General features: G+C 35.2%; 2 protein-coding genes across 2 annotated transcripts in view; one reads left to right on the forward strand and one right to left on the reverse strand.

The window, feature by feature from the left end:
* The window catches only part of LOC139516285 (zonadhesin-like), a 119,336-nt gene that overhangs the window by 8,264 nt on the left and 87,628 nt on the right, over positions 1-23,444 (reverse strand). The window lies entirely within an intron of this gene.
* On the forward strand, positions 1,396-8,665 carry LOC139516289 (acidic leucine-rich nuclear phosphoprotein 32 family member B-like). The gene is made up of 4 exons (XM_071306319.1): positions 1,396-1,569; positions 4,165-4,230; positions 7,601-7,648; positions 8,306-8,665. Exons 1-4 carry the CDS (start codon positions 1,518-1,520, stop codon positions 8,527-8,529), a joined length of 390 nt encoding a protein of 129 aa, XP_071162420.1. The 5' UTR covers positions 1,396-1,517; the 3' UTR covers positions 8,530-8,665.

Below are 23,444 nucleotides of genomic sequence, written 5' to 3' on the forward strand. Positions count from 1 at the left end.
GTCAGTTTCCTATCGAAGGTCTGTGGTTTACTCTGGGCACTGGTTTCCCTCCACAAAAAACATTTGCCGCATTGGGATTTGAATAATAGGACAGACAGATGCTCAATGTTGCTCTTTTGTTACGACCGTAGGTAGAATCCTTGCCAATATGGAGCGTCTGTATGACTGTTAGGGATCATGTATAAACACGCGGCCACGTCCTGTATGATGTCTGTCCAATATATCCTCATTTTCCAGAGGCAAGCTTAATTTTCTGTCCTTCAATCCTGGCGATATCCTTTTTCAGGACCTACTTATTATATTAATTATTTAACTTGAATGATTTTTGCCCTGAACATGCACGAAATATCTGCCTCTGGACGTAAAGCAAACTTCAATTAATAAAAAAAAAATCCCTTTTAAGCAGATTGTTTAAATTTGCGAAATAACTAGTCACACTCTCAAGCAATAAATCAAAATGCTGTAAGATCGTAGATTGCCTACTATTTATGGTATATCATACATACATGTACCAGACGAGTAGTGCTGTCTTTTCTATTTAATTTGTATACTCATAAGGGAAAATAAACAGAAGTCCTGACATGTCTGATACCCGATTCTAAAAACTGTATTTTTGATTTAAAGGGCTTGCACATGTGTTGCTCTGTTGAGTTGTCGAACGTACTAAGGTGTCGGACTAATGGGATGAAGAAATAGCCTGTATATATATAAAAAAAAATGAAATTATATCGCGTCGAAATATTCTTTTTCTAGATCTTATTGCAAAGTGTCATTGATATAGCTTTTCTTGATATTCATGTATTGTCATCCACATAACTGTATTTGACTTTCAATCTTAATACTTATAATCTTTTATTCAAACTAAGATAATCGAAATGGAAAAAATAGGTGTCATTATCTAATTAAGTGAATTTAAATTAAAAATTGGCACAGAAAAAACTTAACCATTTAATTATAAGAAAACGATTGTATTTCAATAATATTTTTAGTCAAACAAACTAAGATAGATGTAAAGGCATCCGATGATACCAGGTCCAAATTAGTTCCAGTGTTAACTTTGCAGTAGTGTGAATCAGAATTTGTGGTAAAAACTGGGAAAAAATACAAAATTTTATTAAAATCATTTTGCGCTTGAATTTCAACAAAAATTGATATAAAGGTACACTACGTGTTTAATAAATGCACTGAATATTGTACTCAATACAATTAAATAGTCTTTATAAAACATATGTATTTAATAACAGTAGATAATTTCAAATATTGTATTAATGTATAATTAAAATGTGTTCGTCGCAAGTTATCTACTGGTAATATATTAACTAGAAATCAATTTAAAGTATCAATCTGTCGTTTCAATACAATATGATAAAGAAAGAAACGAAGGTAGCCCACGTACTACAGAACAGTTGTTACACCTTACTGGGGTATAAAATGCAGTAGTTTAGAACAGCAATTGCAAAACGGTTGTCTACCAGTCATATACACAACAACAACAGTCCAGAAACATCTCAACCACCATGAAGGTTTTCGTAATACTGTGCGCCTTTGCTGCTTGTATGTTTGCCGCCGGTAAGTTTCTTGTAAAAATAGGTTTTTTTTTAATTCATTTCATGAAGTATTAAAATATTTTCTAAGATTTATATTTTAATTTATCGATTTCTACTGATATTTTAGTTTTTAACACGATACCTTTTAAAACGTTTATTTGCAACTGTCGTAAGTCAGAAACATGTTCGGTGTGAACCAAGGCTCCGTGTTAAGTCGTGTTTGACCCGTAATGGTTAAATTTTACAGCACATCTTCGGATATCTATTCAATTCTGATAATTAAATAAATTTAATTTTCAAATTGCTACGCCAAAAAATATTTTTTCGGAAGACATGGTTAAATCATTTTTTTTTCATATTTTATTGTTTCGTGAAAGCAACTTGTAATAGACAACTTATTGTTCGATTATTAGAATAATGGAGAGAAAGCTAGAATGCAATTTTAAATCTTAACATATTAAAGGCTATGATAATTAATATAATCATACAAATAATTTATTGATTGTTAACGTACAGTCACAAATATTTCATTATAATTCAATGCATATTAATTCACTAGATGTATTATAATCGCAATGAATATATTAAAAAAGTTTGAAAAACAAAAATTAATCATGTTTAAATAGTTATAATTTAATACTAAAGGTAGATATAATTTAACTATCAATGTGTCCCGTAATTACATTTCATTAAAGTAGAGACAAAATGCATTTAAGAATTGAATGCTTCTTTTTGTAACTTTTTGTGACCAAGGTACATTTTGTATGAAGCGTGGAAGCGCTTCATTCTAAAAAGGTACGCACGGTCAACGCTTTTACAACCCTATGAAGTTACAAAAAGAAGCATTCAATACTTATCATTATATTGTATAGCTAGGATCATAAAAACACGATTTTTATCAAGTTTTTATTGAATTTACCTGTGCACTTTATTGTGAGACCTCGTTATTCTGTAATGAAGTTGATTATGAAGGAATAACGCGAGATTGCACTGCAGTCATTCAGAATAACGTAGTTGTAAAGATTGTTGCCAATCTTTAATTTAAAAACAATATCTTTGGTTTTTGGATATTAAATAATGACTAAATAACTTTTAAAAGTATCAGAGCTTATTATTATCAATAATAATAAATACAGGTAAATGAAATACAATATGTTAAAACGTTTGAATGTGTTTTTCGTGTATGCGTTATTACCTCTTGTATTCTTTCAAGCTTGGTTCAAATTCGTTTCGTTATAAGAAAAATCCGGTTTTTATAAGACTTAGCACGCCTTATCCTTGCGTGTAAGAATATAGTCCGTAGCCGGTCAAGGTTAAATGATATTATTAAAGTTATCGAGAATGTAAACATAGAATTATATTGAAGGAATGGACAATTTCATCCGACTTTACACCGATTTAGGAATATAAAGCAGGTAAAATGCAGTTACTAATGAAATGTAGGATTAATAACAACTGAAAAACAAATGATGTTTCCCGAATGCCACATGTTGGCGGAATTTCATAACGCAAAATAGGAAATTGTCAATTTTGCCGGGAACAATATTTTCGGCTAAACAAAACTATGGAAATATAATTAAACGTTCATAACAGTATTATAATAAAACATACATCTAATGTAATTATATTTAAATGATTCTATCTACATGCCCATTACGCAATGTTATCGTCATTATATGTTTTAAACATCTATGAAAACAAAAAGTGTTCATTAAAAATTAAGATAACTTGCTCTTTTATATTGGTTATGTTTTTCTTTTTGTTTTGTTTCTGCCTGTCTGTGTCACAGTATTTTTTATGTGACACAAATATAAAAACAAAGACAAGCCTATGTATAGTATATCATATTTTTTGTATGTCTAATGTTTTGTCAATAATAACAGTCCTATGATGAACCTGAGTTGAACTCAGTTCGTAAATTCTTTTATAAATACATTGCTCAATATTATTTCAAAACTGTATAAATATGCTACACCGGAAAGGGCAAATTACATACTCATCGATTGTCACGTGTCATTATTTACATTAATTTGTGTAGCTATACACATATTCATATGCTTAATATTTGCATTTTCGTCAGAAAAATAATAGTCTAAAATTGATTTTAATAAATCTGAAAAGTATTAAATTTAAACTTGAAAGTGCTCGGCCAATTGTAATCTTAACCTATTAGTTCCAGGAAAGATCTGTAACTTTTAAAACAGAAAAAGAAGTAAAGTTAAGAAGGTCTTGACCTCATTTTCATTTTTTTAGTCGAAGGAGAAATGCAAATCACTTATATCAAATACATAAGAGTGAATAACTCTCATATGGAGTCTCCTAATAGCTTCGGTTAAAATTAAAATCCTAATCCTGAAGATGTAACGAGCAATTTGGTAAAATAAATTTAGTTTTTTGTTATTCAATATATAAAGTCATATTTTATCGTATCTCTTGTTTTTTCTCTCTATTTCGTATCGTTAATTATATCTATGCATTCAATGTGACTTTTAATAACATGAATAAATGAAATTAATTAAAGCTATATTATACTTGTCTCGTTTATTTTATATACGCTTTAATTATGTATGTCTTGTAAAATATGAATTTAGCAAAATCATATATCTTTATATTTTAGATGCCGTTGTGGTTCCGGACGCGCCAGCAGTAGCTGTAGAAGCGCCAGTAGAAGCAACAGAAGAAGGTGTGTATCAATTGATTTAAGGTGGTACTCAACACCTTGATTAAAATTAATTTGTCTCGTTTATTTTTCATTTTTTCCATTTTTTTTACAAAATATATATGTTACCTTTTACAAAAATATAAAAATTTAAAAAGTTTTTAACCAACAATTTCATCAGAAAACTTTAATTTTGACAAACACTAATTTTGATCATTAGGAAGCTTTATATTTCCGAAACAATACATTGTGATTAAAACGTTTATCTTATTTTACAGCGTTATCTCCCTGTACTCAGTGTTAGGTACCACCCTAAACAAATGGTATCAATCTCAAACCAGTTCTAAGAGTCGTCTTGTTTCAATCTCATTATAACTTTGACATGAAAAACAGCTAAAAAACATTTTGTGTTTGATTAATGCCCGCGTCACACTGTCCCGATTTTTATATTCGATGGACACCCGAATGCGAAAATTGTAAGTTCGTACGAAGTTGGTCCCGATCTCGTTAAAATACCAAAAAGTGACCGAAGCAAGTACGATGAATAACGAAGTCTATACGATGGTGCCGAAATTATATACGATAGCAAAAGATGGACATACGAAGGTTAAACGAAGACGGATATTTAAGCTTCATATCTCAGCCGAAGCCTACACGATTGATCACGAAGGCTACACGATGGATTACGAAGGCTACACGATGGATTACGATGATGGCGCGATGGCCATACGATGTCTAAAAGATACGAACAGAATTTCGACAACATATCGTTTCTGTACAAGTCTGCCATGCATGGCGGTAAATCGATCTTTGTAGATAAAATTGTTATGGACACTCTAGAACCAAAATTCTCAAAACTTGGTATGTTGTTACTCGTTAAGAATATCTTGAGCGCTATTGACTTAAAGTTCAAAGGTCAAGGTCACAGTGGCAGTTCTAATACAAGGCAATATCACCCTTGTGGACACTCTAAAACCAATATGCTTCAAAAGATTTTAACCACATGTGGTATATTGTTCCTCCTTGTAATGATCTGACATTTTTTACGTTCAAGGCCAAACGTCAAGGTCATACAGATGGACTTGTTTTTTCTCCTTGAAATAGCATAATACAAAGAAAATTGGTTGCTCATTTTTTTACCTGCTGGTTCTAATTCCAGTTACTGAATGTTTTGGTTGATTTCTAAAAAAATAGTTTATGTATCAAATATGCATATTCAATTATCCATTTTCTGCATGTGTCATATACAAATATAGTGTCCATATTTGTCCCCAATATGTTACATACGAGGGGATGCCTCGCTCGGCATTGCCTTGTTTGAACTGTAAAATGTGTGCACTAGTCTGAATAATCACCCATAATTATGCCCATGTTTACTGATCTATCTTAAAGGTAAGGTAATGGGTTCGTTGATCCCTTTTATTCAAAAAGAGCTCTTTCCAGGAGAATATCATAATAATATAGACAAAAGGAAGGATGTGGGGAAAGCAACAAATGCGGAAAAATATGACATATAGAAAAACAAAATGGTTATGGAGTAAACATTCGTGTGACAACAACTCAGACGATACATACAAAATCAGAATAATGAAGAAAAAGTTGGTTTCCCTATATACGTGTACCTGCAGTGTTGGTGTACGAGGCGCGTTTATGATTTTCATTATGTTACTTGATATGAAAAATTGACAAAAATAATATTTTACTTGTAAAAGTAAATCCCGAGCCTGTAATAGCTGCTCTTCTTGCTCCATTTGAATTAATAGAAACAACGCTGTCGCCTTTCTTGTTCTCAAAGAATCATATGATATGAGCTCCTTGTTTTGTGAACGTCTTTCTTAACTGTCGTATTAGACTGACCAGTGCATATCGCGCATGGCACTTTAAATGTATTTAAGCGCGAAAATCAACTGATATTTAGCTGGATTTATTGCCGTCGTAGTTCCATCTTGTCGCCTTCGTACTTTTATTCGATGGCAACACGACGGGATTACGAGGTCTTCACGAAGTCGTGTTGCCATCGTAAGACTTTCGGGTATCTTCGTGATTCATTCGTGTAGACATCGTGATGTCAAAACTGCCCGATAGAAACGATGGAAACACGAATACAATACGATGTGCAAAGATGCATTCCCGGTGACATTACGATGGTGAGGATGGTGATACGAACTCAATACGAACCCTCAACATCGGACGCACCTTCGGGGATTTTTTAACATGTTAAAAAATTTAGAACCCTTCCCGAAGTTGTCCCCGAAGGCTAGAAAAAGTGGCCGATGGTTCTACGATGGTAAAAGATGGCACTACGAATAGCCCGATCTGGATACGATCAGTCCCGATTTTGAAAATTTCCATTATCGTGTTGCCATCGGCGTAAAAATCGGGACAGTGTGACGCGGGCATAAGAGTTTTGTCATTAATTTTGTGTACACGTACCCTAACTTTTCGTTTCCATTACATTAAGTTGTGTTTATAACAAATAAGGTTTCCTCGTTATTTATAACGTAACCAATATGTAATAGAATTGAGCATGAAAACGGGGAATGTGAACTCTATCCGACGAAAGAGTCTAAAACAGCCGAATTCCATCATTTTAATATTTTACACAGGGAGGAAATCCCAAACCCGGATTCTGATTACATGTTATTTATCTATATCTACATTACATTATGAAACATATTTCCCTATGTTCATCCTAGCCCTCTCTCGTTCATTGTTGATTATACATACATATTCAATTTAAAATTTGATAAATAAAACCACCGATTATTTATAACTGTATGTAAATAATACGCAGATTTATTAATTTTAGCCATGTTTCTGATTCATGCATATTAGTTACAGACAACCAATTCAAAACCTCTTTATGATCAAAAATATTTTGTCAATATTCACTGTTTTTTTAAACTTTTTACCTTATTTTCTATAAATTTTAACCTCATATTAATTATGTTTGTTCTGAGTTGTACATGTCTGCCAATCAATTGTCATCCAATGTTTAGTCTTCCATTGAAATACCATCGTTCGGAAGGGAAGTGCTGCTAAAATAACCCTTCGTTTTCTGGAAATCTTAAATAATAATACAAGGAAGCTCATTAACCCTCAATTTGTAGTGCAAGGTCATGCACAGAAAAATTTTGACTTAAAATGATCTATATATATTATTCTTTCAACAAACGTTTTATTTATGCAAATTTGTTTGTTATTATAATATGTTAGGCTTTAGCAAAAGTACTATATTCGTCGGGGAAGGGCAACATGTTTTATGTTCTAAATAACATTAGTTGAATCGGTCGTCTGACACCTCTATGTGGTACAAATCGTACACGTGCTGGATTGAATTTATCAAAATGTTCCTTTTTAATTAGTTGATTATCCTATATCTTCTTAATTTTAGTTGCTCCTGTGTCTGTGGAAGCGCCAGAAGAAGCAAGCGAAGAAGAAGGTGTGTATTGTATAAACTTAACAAATTGTTCTAATTTCAAACCGAGGCTTATTGACGTCTTGAAATTGCAACCAGACACAAGTATATATAACCTTATACTTGATAATTATGGCTTTGTAATACTTAATGTTAAGTTGTCTTTATATATAATTTTTATGTTAATCAAAATTGGTTTGCATCATATCCGTATAAAATGCCACCCAATACATTACTTTTTATAGTACTATCTAACGAATATACTTATACTCCCTTGTTGTTTAAGACTCTTAGTTTTGTTTTTCGTAAAAAGATTTTTTCGTTTGAATAGTTTAACATTTTTCTTGTCGGGACATTTCATAGCCGACTATACGGTGTGGATTTTCTGTTTTATTGAATGCCTATAGTTGCTTACTACCACTTTACTTGAACTCTAGTGAATGATCTCATGGGCTATCATACCACATTTTCTCGTTTTTATATTCGCATGTGTACTGTTTCTGTATCTTACAGAAAGTTGTCGGGTGAATTTGTAATTATTTTATTTTTTTCCTTTATAGTTTTTTATTTGATGATAATACGTCTGGGTTGTTCTGCAAAGTAAGAATGCAAATGAAAATAGATCCTTGTTTCTATATTCATAATTAAAATAAAAATCATTGATTTAATTTTGATATTCAGATGGTGACAGCAGCAGTGAAGAAGAAGAAGAAGAGGAAGAAGAAGAAGAAGGAGAAAGTGAGGAATCATCATCAGAGGAAAAAGAAGAAGGAGATGATGAAGATGAAAAAGAATCGGCAGAAGAGGAGGAAGAGGAAGTAGAAGAGGAAGAGGAAGAAGAAGAGGAAATAGAGCAAGAAAAAGAGAGTGAAACATCTGCTGATAATAGTGATGCAGTTGAATAATCTTCATTATAGAGTACTTGTGGTGATACATTAATAACTAGCGCTAATAAACATGCTGCGACTCAGTAAAACATATATATTGAAAAATAGAGAGACATTTATTGTTCAATTTATTAATAAAGTATGCAACCACATATAGAGCATATTGTTGTAAATCATATCATATACAATATTAAACACACTGTGCTAGACTTTCCTCGGCGTCTTTATAGAAGAGGAGAAAATTTTGATTTCGTGTCTGTAAAATTTACCCGAATCAAATTGTTATAGATACGCAATCGAGATTCAAATACATCACAAGATATTAAAAAGATGTGGTATGGTTGCCAATAAGACAACTATTTATTGGTCCAAATGAAGTGGATTATAAGCACTGTTGATTTGTTGTCGTGTTATTCAATACCATATCTGTTAAGACAATGCTATTCATATACGCAACTGAAGTTACGACATCTGTAAACTACATCTGTTTCTCGACTCAAAAAATATATAACGACAAGATTTAGAACAAACTACCAAACGAAATCATGTTATTCTAGTAAAAAGTAAAATCGCAAAAAAAATCCGAACTAAGAGGAAAATTAAAAAAGGAAAGTCCCTAATAAAATGGCAATTGTAAAATCAAAAGCTCAAACACATCAAACGAATGGATAACAACTGTCATATTTCTGATTTGGTACAGGATTTTTATATGTAAAAAATGGTAGATTAAACCTAGTTTTATAGCTAGCTAAACCTCTAAATAGCTCCAGATCACATGGCTCTTTAAAAAATGACAACACTTGACACAGTATACATCTTCAATACCATTTTAAATTTTTTATTCGTTTGATCCCTGTAGTCAATTCACTAGATTTTTCTAAAAAGTTGTCATGTCATTTTGAAATTACTTTTCATGAATGTCTTCGCAATACAAAGCTGATTTTAGAAGTTAGTTTAAAGACTGGTTTGCTCGAAGTCTATAGAGATATGTATCCCGATTAAAACGCTCACTATATATATATAAAAAAATGACACCTATGACAAGCAAGAACCAACGACAACATATATAGTCTTGGTATCTATGCAATAGTTGCGTATAAAAACAAATAATTGAATGAAGGTAATTAGTAACAACGTTTTCGATGGGATCAATATTTTGCATTTAAAATCGCAGCCATCTGTTGTCATAAACAAACATTGATATTTCAATTCGACATTGTACTATTCTATATTTAAACAGTGTAAACTTTGTTTAAAACATACGTCGTTAATATCAACAAAAAAGCAATTTTCATAAAAATTGCTGGATGCTAACTGTTAATGCACACAAAAAAAGATAACTAGCATGGTATCCTTGTTTAAAACGAGGTCAAACTAAACTATTGCCGGCTGGCCAAACTAAGAGATTCTCAAAATCGGCCATTATACCAGAGGTAGAGGTAGATATTGCCTATTGATGGCTTAAAGCACTTATCCCCTAGACCCGTACGAGTTAGTCAGGAAAGGTTAAGGTGGGTACCCTGGTATATCACAAATTCGAAATGAACTATTGCCGGCTGACCAAACTAAGAGATTCCCCACTTGGGCAATGATACCAGAGGTTTAGGTACTTACTGCCTTTAAAATGGTCCAAAGCACTTATACCCTACACCCGTACGGGTTAAGAGGGGGATATGGTATCCTGGTTTACAACGAAGTCGAACTTTACTATTGCCGGCTGGCCAAACTAAGAAATTCTCCACGTCAGCCATTACACCAGAGGTAGAGGTTGGTATTGACTCTAAAATGACCCATAGCACTTATGTCCTAGACCCGTACGAGTTAGTCAGCTAATTATAAGGGTAAGGTGGGTACCCTGGTATATCACAAATTCGAAATGAACTGTTGCCGGCTGGCCAAACTAAGAGATTCTCCACGTGGGCCATGATACCAGAGGTAGAGGTATTTATTGCCTTTAAAATGGTACAGAGCACTTATACCCTAGACCCGTACGAGTTTGTTAGCAGTTGGTTAAAAGAGATATATGGTATCCTGGTTTACGACGAAATCGAACTGAACTATTGCCGGCTGGCCAAACTTAGAGATTCTCCACATCGGCCATTATACCAGAGCCAATGGTGGGTATTACCTCTAAAATGGCATATAGCACTTATGCCCTAGTTCCGTACGAGTTCGTCAGGAAAGGGTAAGGTGGGTACCCTGGTATATCACAAATTCGAAATGAACTATTGCCGGCTGGCCTAACTAAGAGATCCTCCACCTGAGTCATGATACCAGAGTTAGAGGTACTTATTGCCTTTATAATGGCCCATAACACTTATGCATTAGACCTGTAAGAGATAGTCAGCAGAGGGTAAAGGAGGTACCCTGGTATATCACAAAGTCGAAATGGACTATTGCTGGCTGGCCAAACTAAATGATTCTCCACTTGGGTCATAACACCAGAGGCAGAGGAAGTTATTGCCTGTACAGTGACCTTAAGCACTAACGCCCTAGACCTTATGCCTTAAACTCGTAAGAGTTTGTCAGCAGAGGGTTAAAAGGGGGATATACTAACCCGTATAAGTGGACATAAACGATAGTTTGCTGGCCGTACAAAGAGATTCTCCACATGGGCCATTATTGTTGAGATTATTGCGGGAACGTAACGTTCGAACTATTGTACTTGTTCTTTGTCGACGTCGTACTGCCTTGGGCGGAAATATGTTCTTGCATATTAAATGTTCTGGCTGAAAAGTTGTTGTAGTACACATTGCCTGAACTATAATCTATATTTATGGTGCCGTGACCAGGATCTTGAAAAATTAAAATCAGTCAGATCGGGGAACAGAAGCGCTATCACCTAACTATTCCGAAGTAGAATTAATCGGAGAGATACTTTCTAAACCGCTTGCTACCTTAATCCAAGTAGCCTTAAAGTTTTCCGGAACTTGTTCATCCCAATCCAATCCATTTTTCCATGGATCCTGTATGAGGTAGCAATACACAGCTGGGAAAAAACTTAAAATTGACACTCATAATTTTTAAACACCCTCTTTCCCCTCCTGTCTAACAAAGAAGGCTTTATATATGTGTTATGCATGTATATACTTATAGAAAGAGAATCTTCCATAGATTTGATTTCTAATGGTCATAAGGGTGAAATATATTCCCTTTTGGGTGTAACCATGGCAACAATCTGCATTTCTTAATACAAAATATAGCAAAAACGGGGGGTGAACATGTCACAAAAGTCTCCAAAATTTTGTCTAAAGGAAAATTTCAATTAATTACAGTGATACCTTTCCTGAATCCATAGGTTTATATCTATCAAGTGGTCCAAAAAAAATCATATGCTTTTCTGCTCTTTTTTCCATAAAATTGAATTGAAAACATCGAGCGCAAAATCTTTGTTGATAAACACTACAATAATTTATGGACCTATGGACGGTACGGATAGGAAAATACGGACTGTCAATCATATAATTGGCCTATAAAACATGTTAAAAACAATCTAAATGTTCATATAAACCCACTAAGAAGGCTATATTATTCTTCAATTATCTAAAAATCAATTTTATTGTACAAAAACTTTCATATTTAAAAAATTCACAGGGGCTATAATGCGAAACTAAACTTCGAACTGTGTATTGCTATCTGAGCTTCTTTGCTCGTCATGTTCCCGGTCTAAGTATTCCAAGTGGATCGCATATTTTCGAAGAATAATTTAACGTATTGGAATATCACATTTCTGAGATATCAGATCATCGGATCTGCTATTCCATAACATACATGTACCAAGTACTTTTGTGTTTTTGTCCGTATATAATACATTTTCCGTCTTAGCTAGCATACGTATATTCTCACTGTTTGACGTCCAGGATCGTAGGTTGAATCCGGCTTCCTTCATCATTGGCCTCGCTTTTTTCATAATCAGCCTTACGCTCGTTCTATAAACTTGTCAGAATGTTGTCTACGTACAAATGTCTTTTCGTCAATGTAGCTTTTTTACTGTTATAACCTTGTAAATATTCCAGTATCGTAGCGTTTAGTATAAACGATGAACAAGTCGCTCTGAACAGGACGGATTTGCACTTGTAAGTCTGTAGATAACTTGTTGGGTCGGATGGGTTACTTAGCCACCTGAAACGTGTAGCGACTCGGTCACCCTGGTTTAATCTTACATGTAAACAGACTTTTTCAATATTCGTTGTTATGGCTACAGGATTAGCTCTAAATCTCATCAGAATTTTTGTCAGGTCTTTTAGCTTTGGTGGTGTATCCAAAAGGCAGTCATTCAAACTTGGCGAATTAGGCGACTGGCGACAACTGCAGTCGTAAAGAATTCTGATAGGCGTAGTGCTTGATTCCTTCTGTACTGGATGATGAGGAATGTAGTGATTTTTTTCTTGAGTTTCGGCTGTTATGGTAGCACTCCACAGTTAGGTGTGTAGTTTCGCATGTTGGCCCCTGTCGATTTTTCAAATATAAGAGCTAGTGCAGAATGTTGCCATGGATACACAGAAAAGGAATTATTTTAACTTTTTAAAATCAAATCTATGGAAGATACTGATTACATGCATATGCACATGTACAACACAAACAGTTAGTTAATGTGTTAGAAATCCATGAATAGGAGATGATAAAACATTTTGTGGCTCATTTTTAATTTTATTTTCTAACTGTGGAGTGCTACCTTATAGCACATCAGAAAGCACAGAAATGCACTTTTTAAGATAAATTTAACCACAAATCTTTAGTCTTTTATGTTCTTGTCTTAGTTCTGAAGGTAAAACATCTGCTAGGACTGCATCTCATGTTTATTTTATTGTTTACTGTCCTTAGCAACCAAATAAACACATTTTGACACGGAGACATGTTTGCGGTCTTAAATGTGTACTCCATTAGTTTCGCCCTTGTAACCAAAGATTGCGCTTTATTTATTAATTGGGATTAATTAGTTTTATTGATACCAGTACTGTTAGAAATGTATGCCCTGCTTGAGAGCTTCTTAACCAAGGTTAAGTATCCTAGTGTTCTTACGGGATATGTTTTCTGACTTTCACGGGTAAGCTGTTCATAATAATGACCGTATGTTTCCAGTGACTGACCAAAAGCTTCTAACCCCCTTACGCAACCTTCCATTTTATCGTAAAAACTTCGTAAGCTTGTTAGCTAATTTCTAGGTGAAGGGATTTCGAATAATGCCTGCATGTATGCATTCATGATTTTGTCTTGCTGAACGAACCTCTCTTTTAACAAATTTACGGCTTCATCGTAATTTACATTTCTGAGTGCGAAACCTGATTCTGATCCTAGTGCTTCGTGTTGCAGTTGAGCTTTCAAGTAGTTTTTTAAAAACTTTTGTTTATATGTAAGTGACAGGTTCAGATGTACGGCCGACTTATATGAGTCCCAGAAGTTTTGCCATTCTTAAATGGTGCATGAAAAAGTGGGAAGCTTAATTTTTGATCACTAGCTAGAGAAAATGTATTTTGTTGCGTGATGAAAGTGTGACTGGCTTGAACAGACGGGTTTTTCAAACGACTATGCGTTGTATTAATTTGCATTGTTCTACGTTTGAACAAACGATATAGTTTCTGGATTTAATGTGTGAGTTGTAGTACTTAAGTATGTGAATCAATATGACTGGACTGCGGATATCGGACATTTTGTATGAACTTACGCACATGTCGAATCGTCGTTACCATATTCACCGATAATTCATTTGAATCAATAATCTCATTTTTCACATCTTCCGGTTCCGTTAACTTTTGATTTTTTTCATTCAAGTCCAAAAACAATGTTTGGTTTTGCACAAGTTTTCCGAATGTTGCAATGACTTTTTCTTCATCGAAATGCGTATTCTCCTTTGCTTCATCTAATCTTCGGAATACCTTGAACTACACGCATTTTGCTGTACAAGTCTAAAGGCGTATGGAGCGACTGCATATCTGAATAACGGAACCGAAACTACGTTAGTGATGGCGAAACGTATTGTTGACAGTGAAAAACATAACATAGCAGGTCATATCCAACTACCGATATACCAAACATCTGAGATGACAACATTAGGAAATATCCAAGAATAGACAATAAGGAATCTTCATAGATGACGATGGCCTTGTAATCAGACGAACAGAAGGATCCACAACACCACGATTTCAGAGAATACCAAATTTCTGTATCTATTACCTGCAAATCATTCACCTACCAAATGTTATACTTATTAGCGATAGGCGCACAAGACCGTTTACTTCATTCTGGACTAAATACTACGCTAACTTATATACAACAATCGTATTATTAACACTTAGACAATTTAGCCCGATTTATCCACGTAACGATATTGGTGCCAAATGACCAGGATGAATTTGAAGCTGAAACCGATACGAGTAGGATATAGAAGCGCCGTTTCAAGATTATTCAAGAAATTCGACGAAATTCGGCAGAGCGGAACAAAATTTGTTGATTCCGATGAAATTTCGAAACTGAAATCGTTGAATCGGATTTAATTTAGAAACAAAAATAAGTCAAATAGCAAAATTTATCAATGTACAAACATCAACGCTAAAAACAAATACCACACGTTCACCAAATCACACAAAAAGGACATGAATGCATTATTTTAAATACCTCTCACTAAAATACCATACTGAGGTTAAGTATTTTTGAACGATAAAATTCCCTATGTAGATGATTGGAAATCACACCAAAGTTGAAGAAAATGTAAAATACAGCATCATACTGGTTAATTCAAATACGAGGTTGAAAAAGATGAAACACAGAGTAACACTAATGTAAATATTAGCACAATTCAGGAAACGAAATAAAACACAAGAGAAACTGCCACAGTTCTTCACTCACAGACACAGACCAATGTATTACTAAAAGCTGCCATAGCGCAAGAAGGTTAAGACATTCAATGTACTAACGGAAACACATTATTTGACGATGGCGCACAGAGGTCCTTTGTCACAGAAAAATCCCTGCAAATCCAAATCACACAGATACGTCAATGACATATTAGCAGGTCACAACTTTGAAAATATTAACTTGGAGATATCTTTTGAAGTTGAAGCTGCTGGTTAAAAAGTACTGATAACAAATCTGAAAACGGACAATTCCAAGATTTTTCGTCCTTCCCTACGCCTATATCACCCTGCTCAGTCGCTCGGTAATTTTCGTATCAAGACTTCAAAACGAGACCAGGCATTATCAAAGACGTCATAATGTGAGAGGAGAAGTTATCAAGCTTGCTTTCGACAAGCGTAAAACTGTCTTAGGGAGAGGGAAAAAGACCAGTAATAGAGCGATGAACAGATAATCGGGGTTTTCTTCGTATATATACCGTGAAATATCAGCCGCTCGACACAATATGAAACTTGTTAGCTCGTTCGTTACGCTCACTCGCCAAAAAGGTTCACATTGTGGCTCGCGGCTGATATTTTACGATATCAATGTGTAGAAACCCCGATAATGTAAACGTATATGAAGCAAATTGTATAAGTTACCATATGGAAACCGATATGTTGCTAAGTTACCATGTAAGGAGGAACACTATCATGTACGTAAAGAGTCACAATCCACGCCTATCAGAATTGTATTTGATTGCAGCTGCAAACTTCACCTGTTAGTTCGAGTTTAAATGATTGCTTGATGGATCTTTCGCCAAACTTTAATAATTTAACCCGAATTTTTCATAGATTTAAAATGCACAAATACGCCGTTTCGACTGATATAGGAAAAGCCTTACTTAATACTGATCTTGATGAAGAGGATCGTGATGTTACCAGATTCTTTTGGCTTAGTAACCCGGATGCAGATTTAAGTCAGGATAATTTGGAGCAACTTTCTCTCCGTTTATCCTGAATACTGTTATACGTAAACATTGGACAGGATAACAATGATAAGGAAAGACTTATATGCTGACAATATTATTTCGAGCATTAATCAACAAAAGAGAAATTTTCAAGATAATTGGTTTGCGATGGGACACAGAAAATGACACACTCACATTTTCACGCAACAAAACGCGATATATATATTCCGTCAGTCATCATTTTTATACGATCCGCTCGATATAATCAGTCCTATTACCGTTAGGAGTAAAATGTTGATGCAAGATATATGGAAGTGGAAAGTAGATTGGGACGAACCGTTATAGTCGAAGGTCGTTTTACAGTCAATGTGTCCATATTCCACAATCCACGGATCCTAAGAAAGTTTCTTGTAGGGTAAATAAAAGGATAAAATACGACTTTGGTAAGTTTTAAATTAATAACTTAAATTATTTTTATATCGTTTCTGTTAAATTTATTCACAATTTTTATTTAATCAGTGACGATTAAAACTTTGACAAAATTAAAGGGAACCGTCCCTAATGGTAAAAATAGATTTGAACTGTGCAGTATATCTGAGGTAGTTACACACCTTTGCTGTGCATTATACAGATTATAGCACAGTAAGAAAAAAGAGATTTTACCCTTGTCATGTGTTAATGTAAACGTAGTGTAAATCGAAGCACGCTAGTAATGGCAAAGAACAAAGATGCAACAGTGAAGAACATGATAATTCCAAAACTTGAATTAATGGCGTCTGTTATAGTAGATGGACTAATAGTATTAAATCATTTCATGCAACATATTGATATTGAACAAGCTTTTCGGACTGATAGTCAGATACTACAAAACTGACTTAAGACTGACAAACAACAACATTGAACCCGCCTTTATTGAAAATTAAGTCTCGGGAATCAAACAACTTACAAGAACGTTTAATGGAGGTATTGCCCGACAGACTCAAACCCGGCCGACTTATTATCTAGAAGGATATCAGCCGATAAATGTAGAAAAAGTCAATTATGGATGCATGGTCCACAAACGATTACTGACAAGTCTAAATGACCGTCATTTATACTTAATGATCAATATCAAAATCTCTCCGTTTCCACAGACGACGTAGAAACAGTGACAAGGGACGAGGTTAGTATGATAAGCGATACAATAGGACTTCATCAAATTATCGACGTTGATTAATTTTCTTCTTATCAGAAACTACTAAGTGTAAGTGCTTACGTATTAAGATTCATACAAAACTGCAGAAAAGACAAACATAGAGGAATGTTAACCGTATTCTGAATATGTGTCTAATTGTAAGTAGAAATTCCCAACATAGAAAATGTAGAAACTGTGCTGAAATTACGAAAGACTTAGGGAGAAACAAACGAAAAACACCATAGTTAAACAACTCAAACTGTACTTTGATCACAAAAATATAATACGATGCGGTGCAGGAAAAAATAACAATGCAAATGCACTACAATCAGCTAAGTTCCCAGTTTTATTGTCATGTTAAGACAATTTAACCGATCTCATCATAAAAGAAATTTTCATTGTGGACTAGAAAGTACAGTTGCGGTTTTGCGCAATCACTCCCGGATTCCAACGATCAGACCAAACGTATAGACAATATTGCGTCGCTGTGTTACTTGTCATAAAGTAACAGGAAGACACCATTCAGTTCTAGATCCACCACTGCTACCAGCACACAGACTTCGTGAAGACCATCAATTCGCAGTTACAGGAATTTGATTCGCAAAACCATTACACATAAGAACTAAAGAAGGCCAACACCAAAAAGTATACATATGTCTTTTAACTTGTGCTAGTACACAGTTCATTTAGAAATTGTGCATGACTTTCACAAAATGATATTATTTTAGCTTTTCGTCCATTTTCAAGTAGAAAGTCACTCCAAAAAGTGATGATTTCAGACAACGCATCTACGTTAGATGCGGGAGTATAAGAAATTGCACATTTTACAAAATCATCATATGTAACCGAGAAGCTCAATTCATATTGAACAATTTGGTTCGACGGACGCTACCATATAACAGCCTTGAAGACTGTAGTTTACAACCAGGAACCAAAAACATTATAGTTAACTAGAAAATCGAAGTTTCTTTCATTAATTCTAAAACACTACATAAAAAGATGGAAACAGGAATACTAAAATTTGCTTTGGGAACATTTCCGATACACAGATCGAAACACACAGTACATTAAAGTCGGGGATGTAGTTTATTTTCATGACTATGTACCAAGAGAAATTGGACTTCGGCGGTAATTGACTAATCATTTTACGGCAAAGATGGACTTACACGATCAGCCATAATTCGAACAAAAACCGTCGTGATATCTAGACCAATCAACAAACGCATCTGTTAAAACTGAATTCTTTGGAAGTTGAAAATAGAGCAGCTCAGTGTTAGGCAAAGACGAATATAAAAACTTGGACTGCAGCGTGTTTAAAGAAAATTGTGAAAAGTTAAAAGTTAATTTGTTATAAGCAAATGGACATTTAGGTGAATATAAACCATGGACTGTTAAATATTTTATATAGAAACTTTAAAGTCACAGAACTTCAAAACATTAGTTTGTATCACTTTTATTTTTTGTAAAGTAATTCATGTGCAGCTCCAATATGTTGGAAGTAACGAACAAACGTAACGTTCTCGTTGCCGCTATTCATTGTAACGTCACACGTCATCTAAGTCTGACGTGCTGAAATTAAAGCTTGAATAGAGATACATACATGCTAGTCGCCTTTGTTATTGTTAGCTATATAGTTGCCAGATTTTTCACCTTAACGATAAGCGAGACCCGTATGACTTTTTCAGCAGAGGGTTAAAGGGTAGTAACCCGGTTTACTACGTAGTTGGTATTAACTATTGCTGCCTGGCCAAACTAAGAGACTTATTACGTGGGCCATTGTAGCAGATGGATAGGTATCAATTTACTCTAAAATGACCCATATGACTTATGTCCTAGATCCGTACGACTTAGTCAGCAAAGGGTAAGGTATGCACTTTTTTTTTATCTCAAAGTCGAAATGAACTATTGCCTGCTGGCCAAATTAAGATATTCTCCTTTTGAAGCATGATACCAGAGATAGAGATAGTAGTTGTCTAATGGCTCATAGCACTTATGTCCTAGACCCGTACGAGTTTGTCAGCAGAGATAAAAAAGGTGATGTAGTAATCCGATTCACTAAAAAGACAAAATAAACTATTGCCGAATGGCCAAACTAAGAGATTCTCCACATGGGCCAATAGCACGTATGTCCTAGACCCGTACCCGTACCAGAAGAAAAGGTAAGGGGGATACCCTTATATATCCCAAAGTCTAAATGAACTATAGCCGACTTGCTACGAGCTTCGCCACATAAACCATTATACAGAGGTATAGGTAATAATTGGCCTTAAAATGGCTAGCCGATAAAAGTATATTTGAAAATCTTGATAAACAAGAGTACTCCCCTTACCCAATTCCAACCAATACGAACGGATATAGGTCATAAGTCCCATTTAAGTCCCTTTTTAGAGGAGACACCTACGTCAATCTCTGATAAAGTGGCTTACAAGGAGAATTTCTTAGTTTGGACCAACGACAATAGTTTTTTTTTTACTTTGTTATAAACAAGAGTACTCTCTTTTCCCTTTGCTGACCAAAAGGTACGGGTCTAGGACATAAGTGCAATGAACCTTTTTAGAGACAATGTCTACCTTTATCTCTCATATAATGATCCATGACATGGTGTGGAGAATATCTTAGTTAGACCAGCAATAGTTCATTTCGACTTTGTGATATACCAGGGTGCCCCCTTACCCTTAAGTGACTAACTCGTACGGGTCTAGGGCATAAGTGCTTTGGACCTTTTTAGAGGCAATACCCACCTCTACCTCTGGTATAATGGCCGATGTAGAGAATCTCTTGGTTTGGCCAGCCGGCAATAGTTCATTTCGAATTTGTGATATAAATGGGTACCCACCTTACCCTTTCCTGACTAACTCGAACGGGTCTAGGACATAAGTGCTATGGGCCTTTTTAGAGTCAATACCCACTTCTACCTCTGGTATAATGGCCGATGTGGAGAATCTCTTAGTTTGGTCAACCGGCAATAGTTTAGTTCGATTTCGTTGTAAACCAAAAAACCATATCCACCTTTAAACCCTCTGCTGACAAACTCGTACGGGTCTAGTGTATAATCGCTACGCGCCATTTTAAAGGGAATAAGTACCTCTACCTCTGGTATCATGACCCACGTGGAGAATCTTAGTTTGGCCAGCCGGCAATAATTCATTTCGAATTTGTGATATAACAGGGTACCCACATAATCCTTTCCTGACTTGTTCGTACAGGTCTAGGGGATAAGTGCTTTAGGCCATTTTCGAGGCAATACCCACTTCTACCTCTGGTATAATGGCCGATGTTGAGAATCTCTTAGTTTGGCCAACCGGCAATAGTTCAGTTCGACTTCGTTGTAAACCAGGATATCATATCCCCCTTTTAACCCTCTGCTGACAATTTCATAAGGGTCTAGGATATAAGTTTTATGAGCCATTTTGAAGGCAATAAGTACCTCTACCTCTTGTATAATGGCCGATGTGGAAAATCTTCGTTGTAAACCAGGATACCATAACTTTTTTAACCCTCTTCTGACAAACTCGTATGGGTCTAGGGTATAAGTGCTATGGACCATTTTTAAGGCAATAAGTACCTCTTCCTCTTGTATCATTGCCCACGTGGAGAATCTCTTAGTTTGGCCAGCCAGCAACAGTTCATTTCGAATTTGTGATATAACTGGGTACCCACCTTACCCTTTCCGGAATAACTCGAACGGGTGTAGGACATAAGTGCTATGGGCCTTTTTAGAGTCAATACCCACTTCTACCTCTGGTAAAATGGCCGATGTGGAGAATCTCTTAGTTTGGCCAACCGGCAATAGTTCAGTTCGACTTCGTTGTAAACCAGGATATCATATCCCCCTTTTAACCCTCTGCTGACAAACTCATAAGGGTCTAGGATATAAGTTCTATGAGCCATTTTGAAGGCAATAAGTACCTCTACCTCTTGTATAATGGCCGATGTGGAAAATCTTCGTTGTAAACCAGGATACCATTACCTTTTTTTAACCCTCTTCTGACAAACTCGTATGGGTCTAGGGTATAAGTGCTATGGACCATTTTTAAGGAAATAAGTACCTCTTCCTCTTGTATCATTGCCCACGTGGAGAATCTCTTAGTTTGGCCAGCCAGCAACAGTTCATTTCGAATTTGTGATATAACTGGGTACCCACCTTACCCTTTCCTGACTAACTCGAACGGGTCTAGGACATAAGTGCTATGGGCCTTTTTTAGAGTCAATACCAACCTCTACCTCTGGTATAATGTCTGACGTGGAGAATCTCTTGGTTTGATCAACCGGCAATAGTTTAGTTCGATTTCGTTGTAAACCAAAAAACCATATCCCTTTTTTAACCCTCTGCTGACAAATTCGTACGGGTCTAGGGTATAAGTGCTACGGACCATGTTAAAGGCAATAAGTACCTCTACCTCTGGTATCATGGCCCACGTGAAGAATCTCTTAGTTTGGCCAGCCAGCATTAGTTCATTTTGAATTTGTGATATACCAGGGTACCCACCTTACCTTTTCCTGACTAACTGGTACGGGTCTAGGGGATAAGTGCTATGGGCCATTTTAGAGGCAATAACCACCTCTATCTCTGGTATAATGGCCGATGTGGAGAATCTCTTAGTTTGGCCAGCCGGCAATAGTTCAGTTCCATTTCGTTGTAATCCAGGATACCATTATCCCCCTTTTAACCCTCTGCTGACAAACTCGTATGGGTCTAGGGTATAAGTGCTATGGACCATTTTTAAGGCAATAAGTACCTCTACCTCTTGTATCATTGCCCACGTGGAGAATCTCTTAGTTTGGCCAGCCAGCAACAGTTTGTTTCGAATTTGTGATATACAAGGGTCCCCACCTTACTCGTACGGGTCTAGGTCAGAGGTGCTATGAGCCATTTTAGAGGCAATACCTACATCTACCTCTGGCATAATTGCCGATTTGGAGAATCTATTAGTTTGGCCATCCGGCAATAGTTTATTTCGACTTCCTGATATACCAGGGTATCCCTTTACCCTGTGCTGATAAACTTGTACCGGTCTAGGGCAAAAATAATGTAGGCCATTTTAAAGGCAATAAGTACCTCTACTTCTGGTATAATGTGGAGAAGTGCTTAGCTTGGCCAGCCGGCAATAATTTATTTCACCTGCGTCGTAATATAACAGGGTACCCCTTTTACCCTTTGTTAACTAACTAGCACGGGTCTAGGGCATAAGGGCTATAAGCAATTTTAAAGTGGATGACTACCTCTACCTCTGGTATAGTGGCCCAAGAGTATAATCTCTTAGTTTAGCCAGCAGGAAATAATTTATTCGGATTTTGTGATATACCAGAGTTCTCACCTTACCCGTTGCTGACATACTCGTAGTGGTCTAGGGAATGATTAATATGGGTTATGTTAAGAGACTACATCTGAATAGCAGTTTACCTTATTAAGTTAAGACTCCAATTAATCGCCGTAGTTTTTAATAAAGAAAGGTTATTAATAAAGTAATTGTCAGGGTTCACTTTACTCTTTTTCTTTAATTTTAATTTTTTTTTGTCTTTTTTGTTTGATATGGATGATAATCGATAGCATTTACGATATGAATACTTTTGAGATGGGACTATATTTGTAGAAATTATGGAATGCCCATATGGCAATTAATTCCTTTTTATTTATTTCAGTTTGTAATTTAAAGTTTGTAATGTAAAGTTGCTAGTTATGTAAATACTTTTTGAGAAGACAAGAATATTTATAAGAACTGTTTTTTTCTTCATTTGTTCGGTGTAATGTCCCGTTAAATTTCTATATTTAATCATATTTTTTTTTAAATTTGTTATTGCTTCAGTTTACATTATTTCTCTTATCACAGAATTTTAATAGACCACTACTTGGTTTTATATTTATGGAAGCATTAACATTATTTCTATTACATTATTTTACAATGTTGTTTAAAGACGCAGACCTTGCAGAAGACCCAAATTTGATTAAGTAAACGC

Source organism: Mytilus edulis, chromosome 3 (assembly GCF_963676685.1).
Source record: "Mytilus edulis chromosome 3, xbMytEdul2.2, whole genome shotgun sequence".
Lineage (NCBI taxonomy): Eukaryota > Metazoa > Mollusca > Bivalvia > Mytilida > Mytilidae > Mytilus > Mytilus edulis.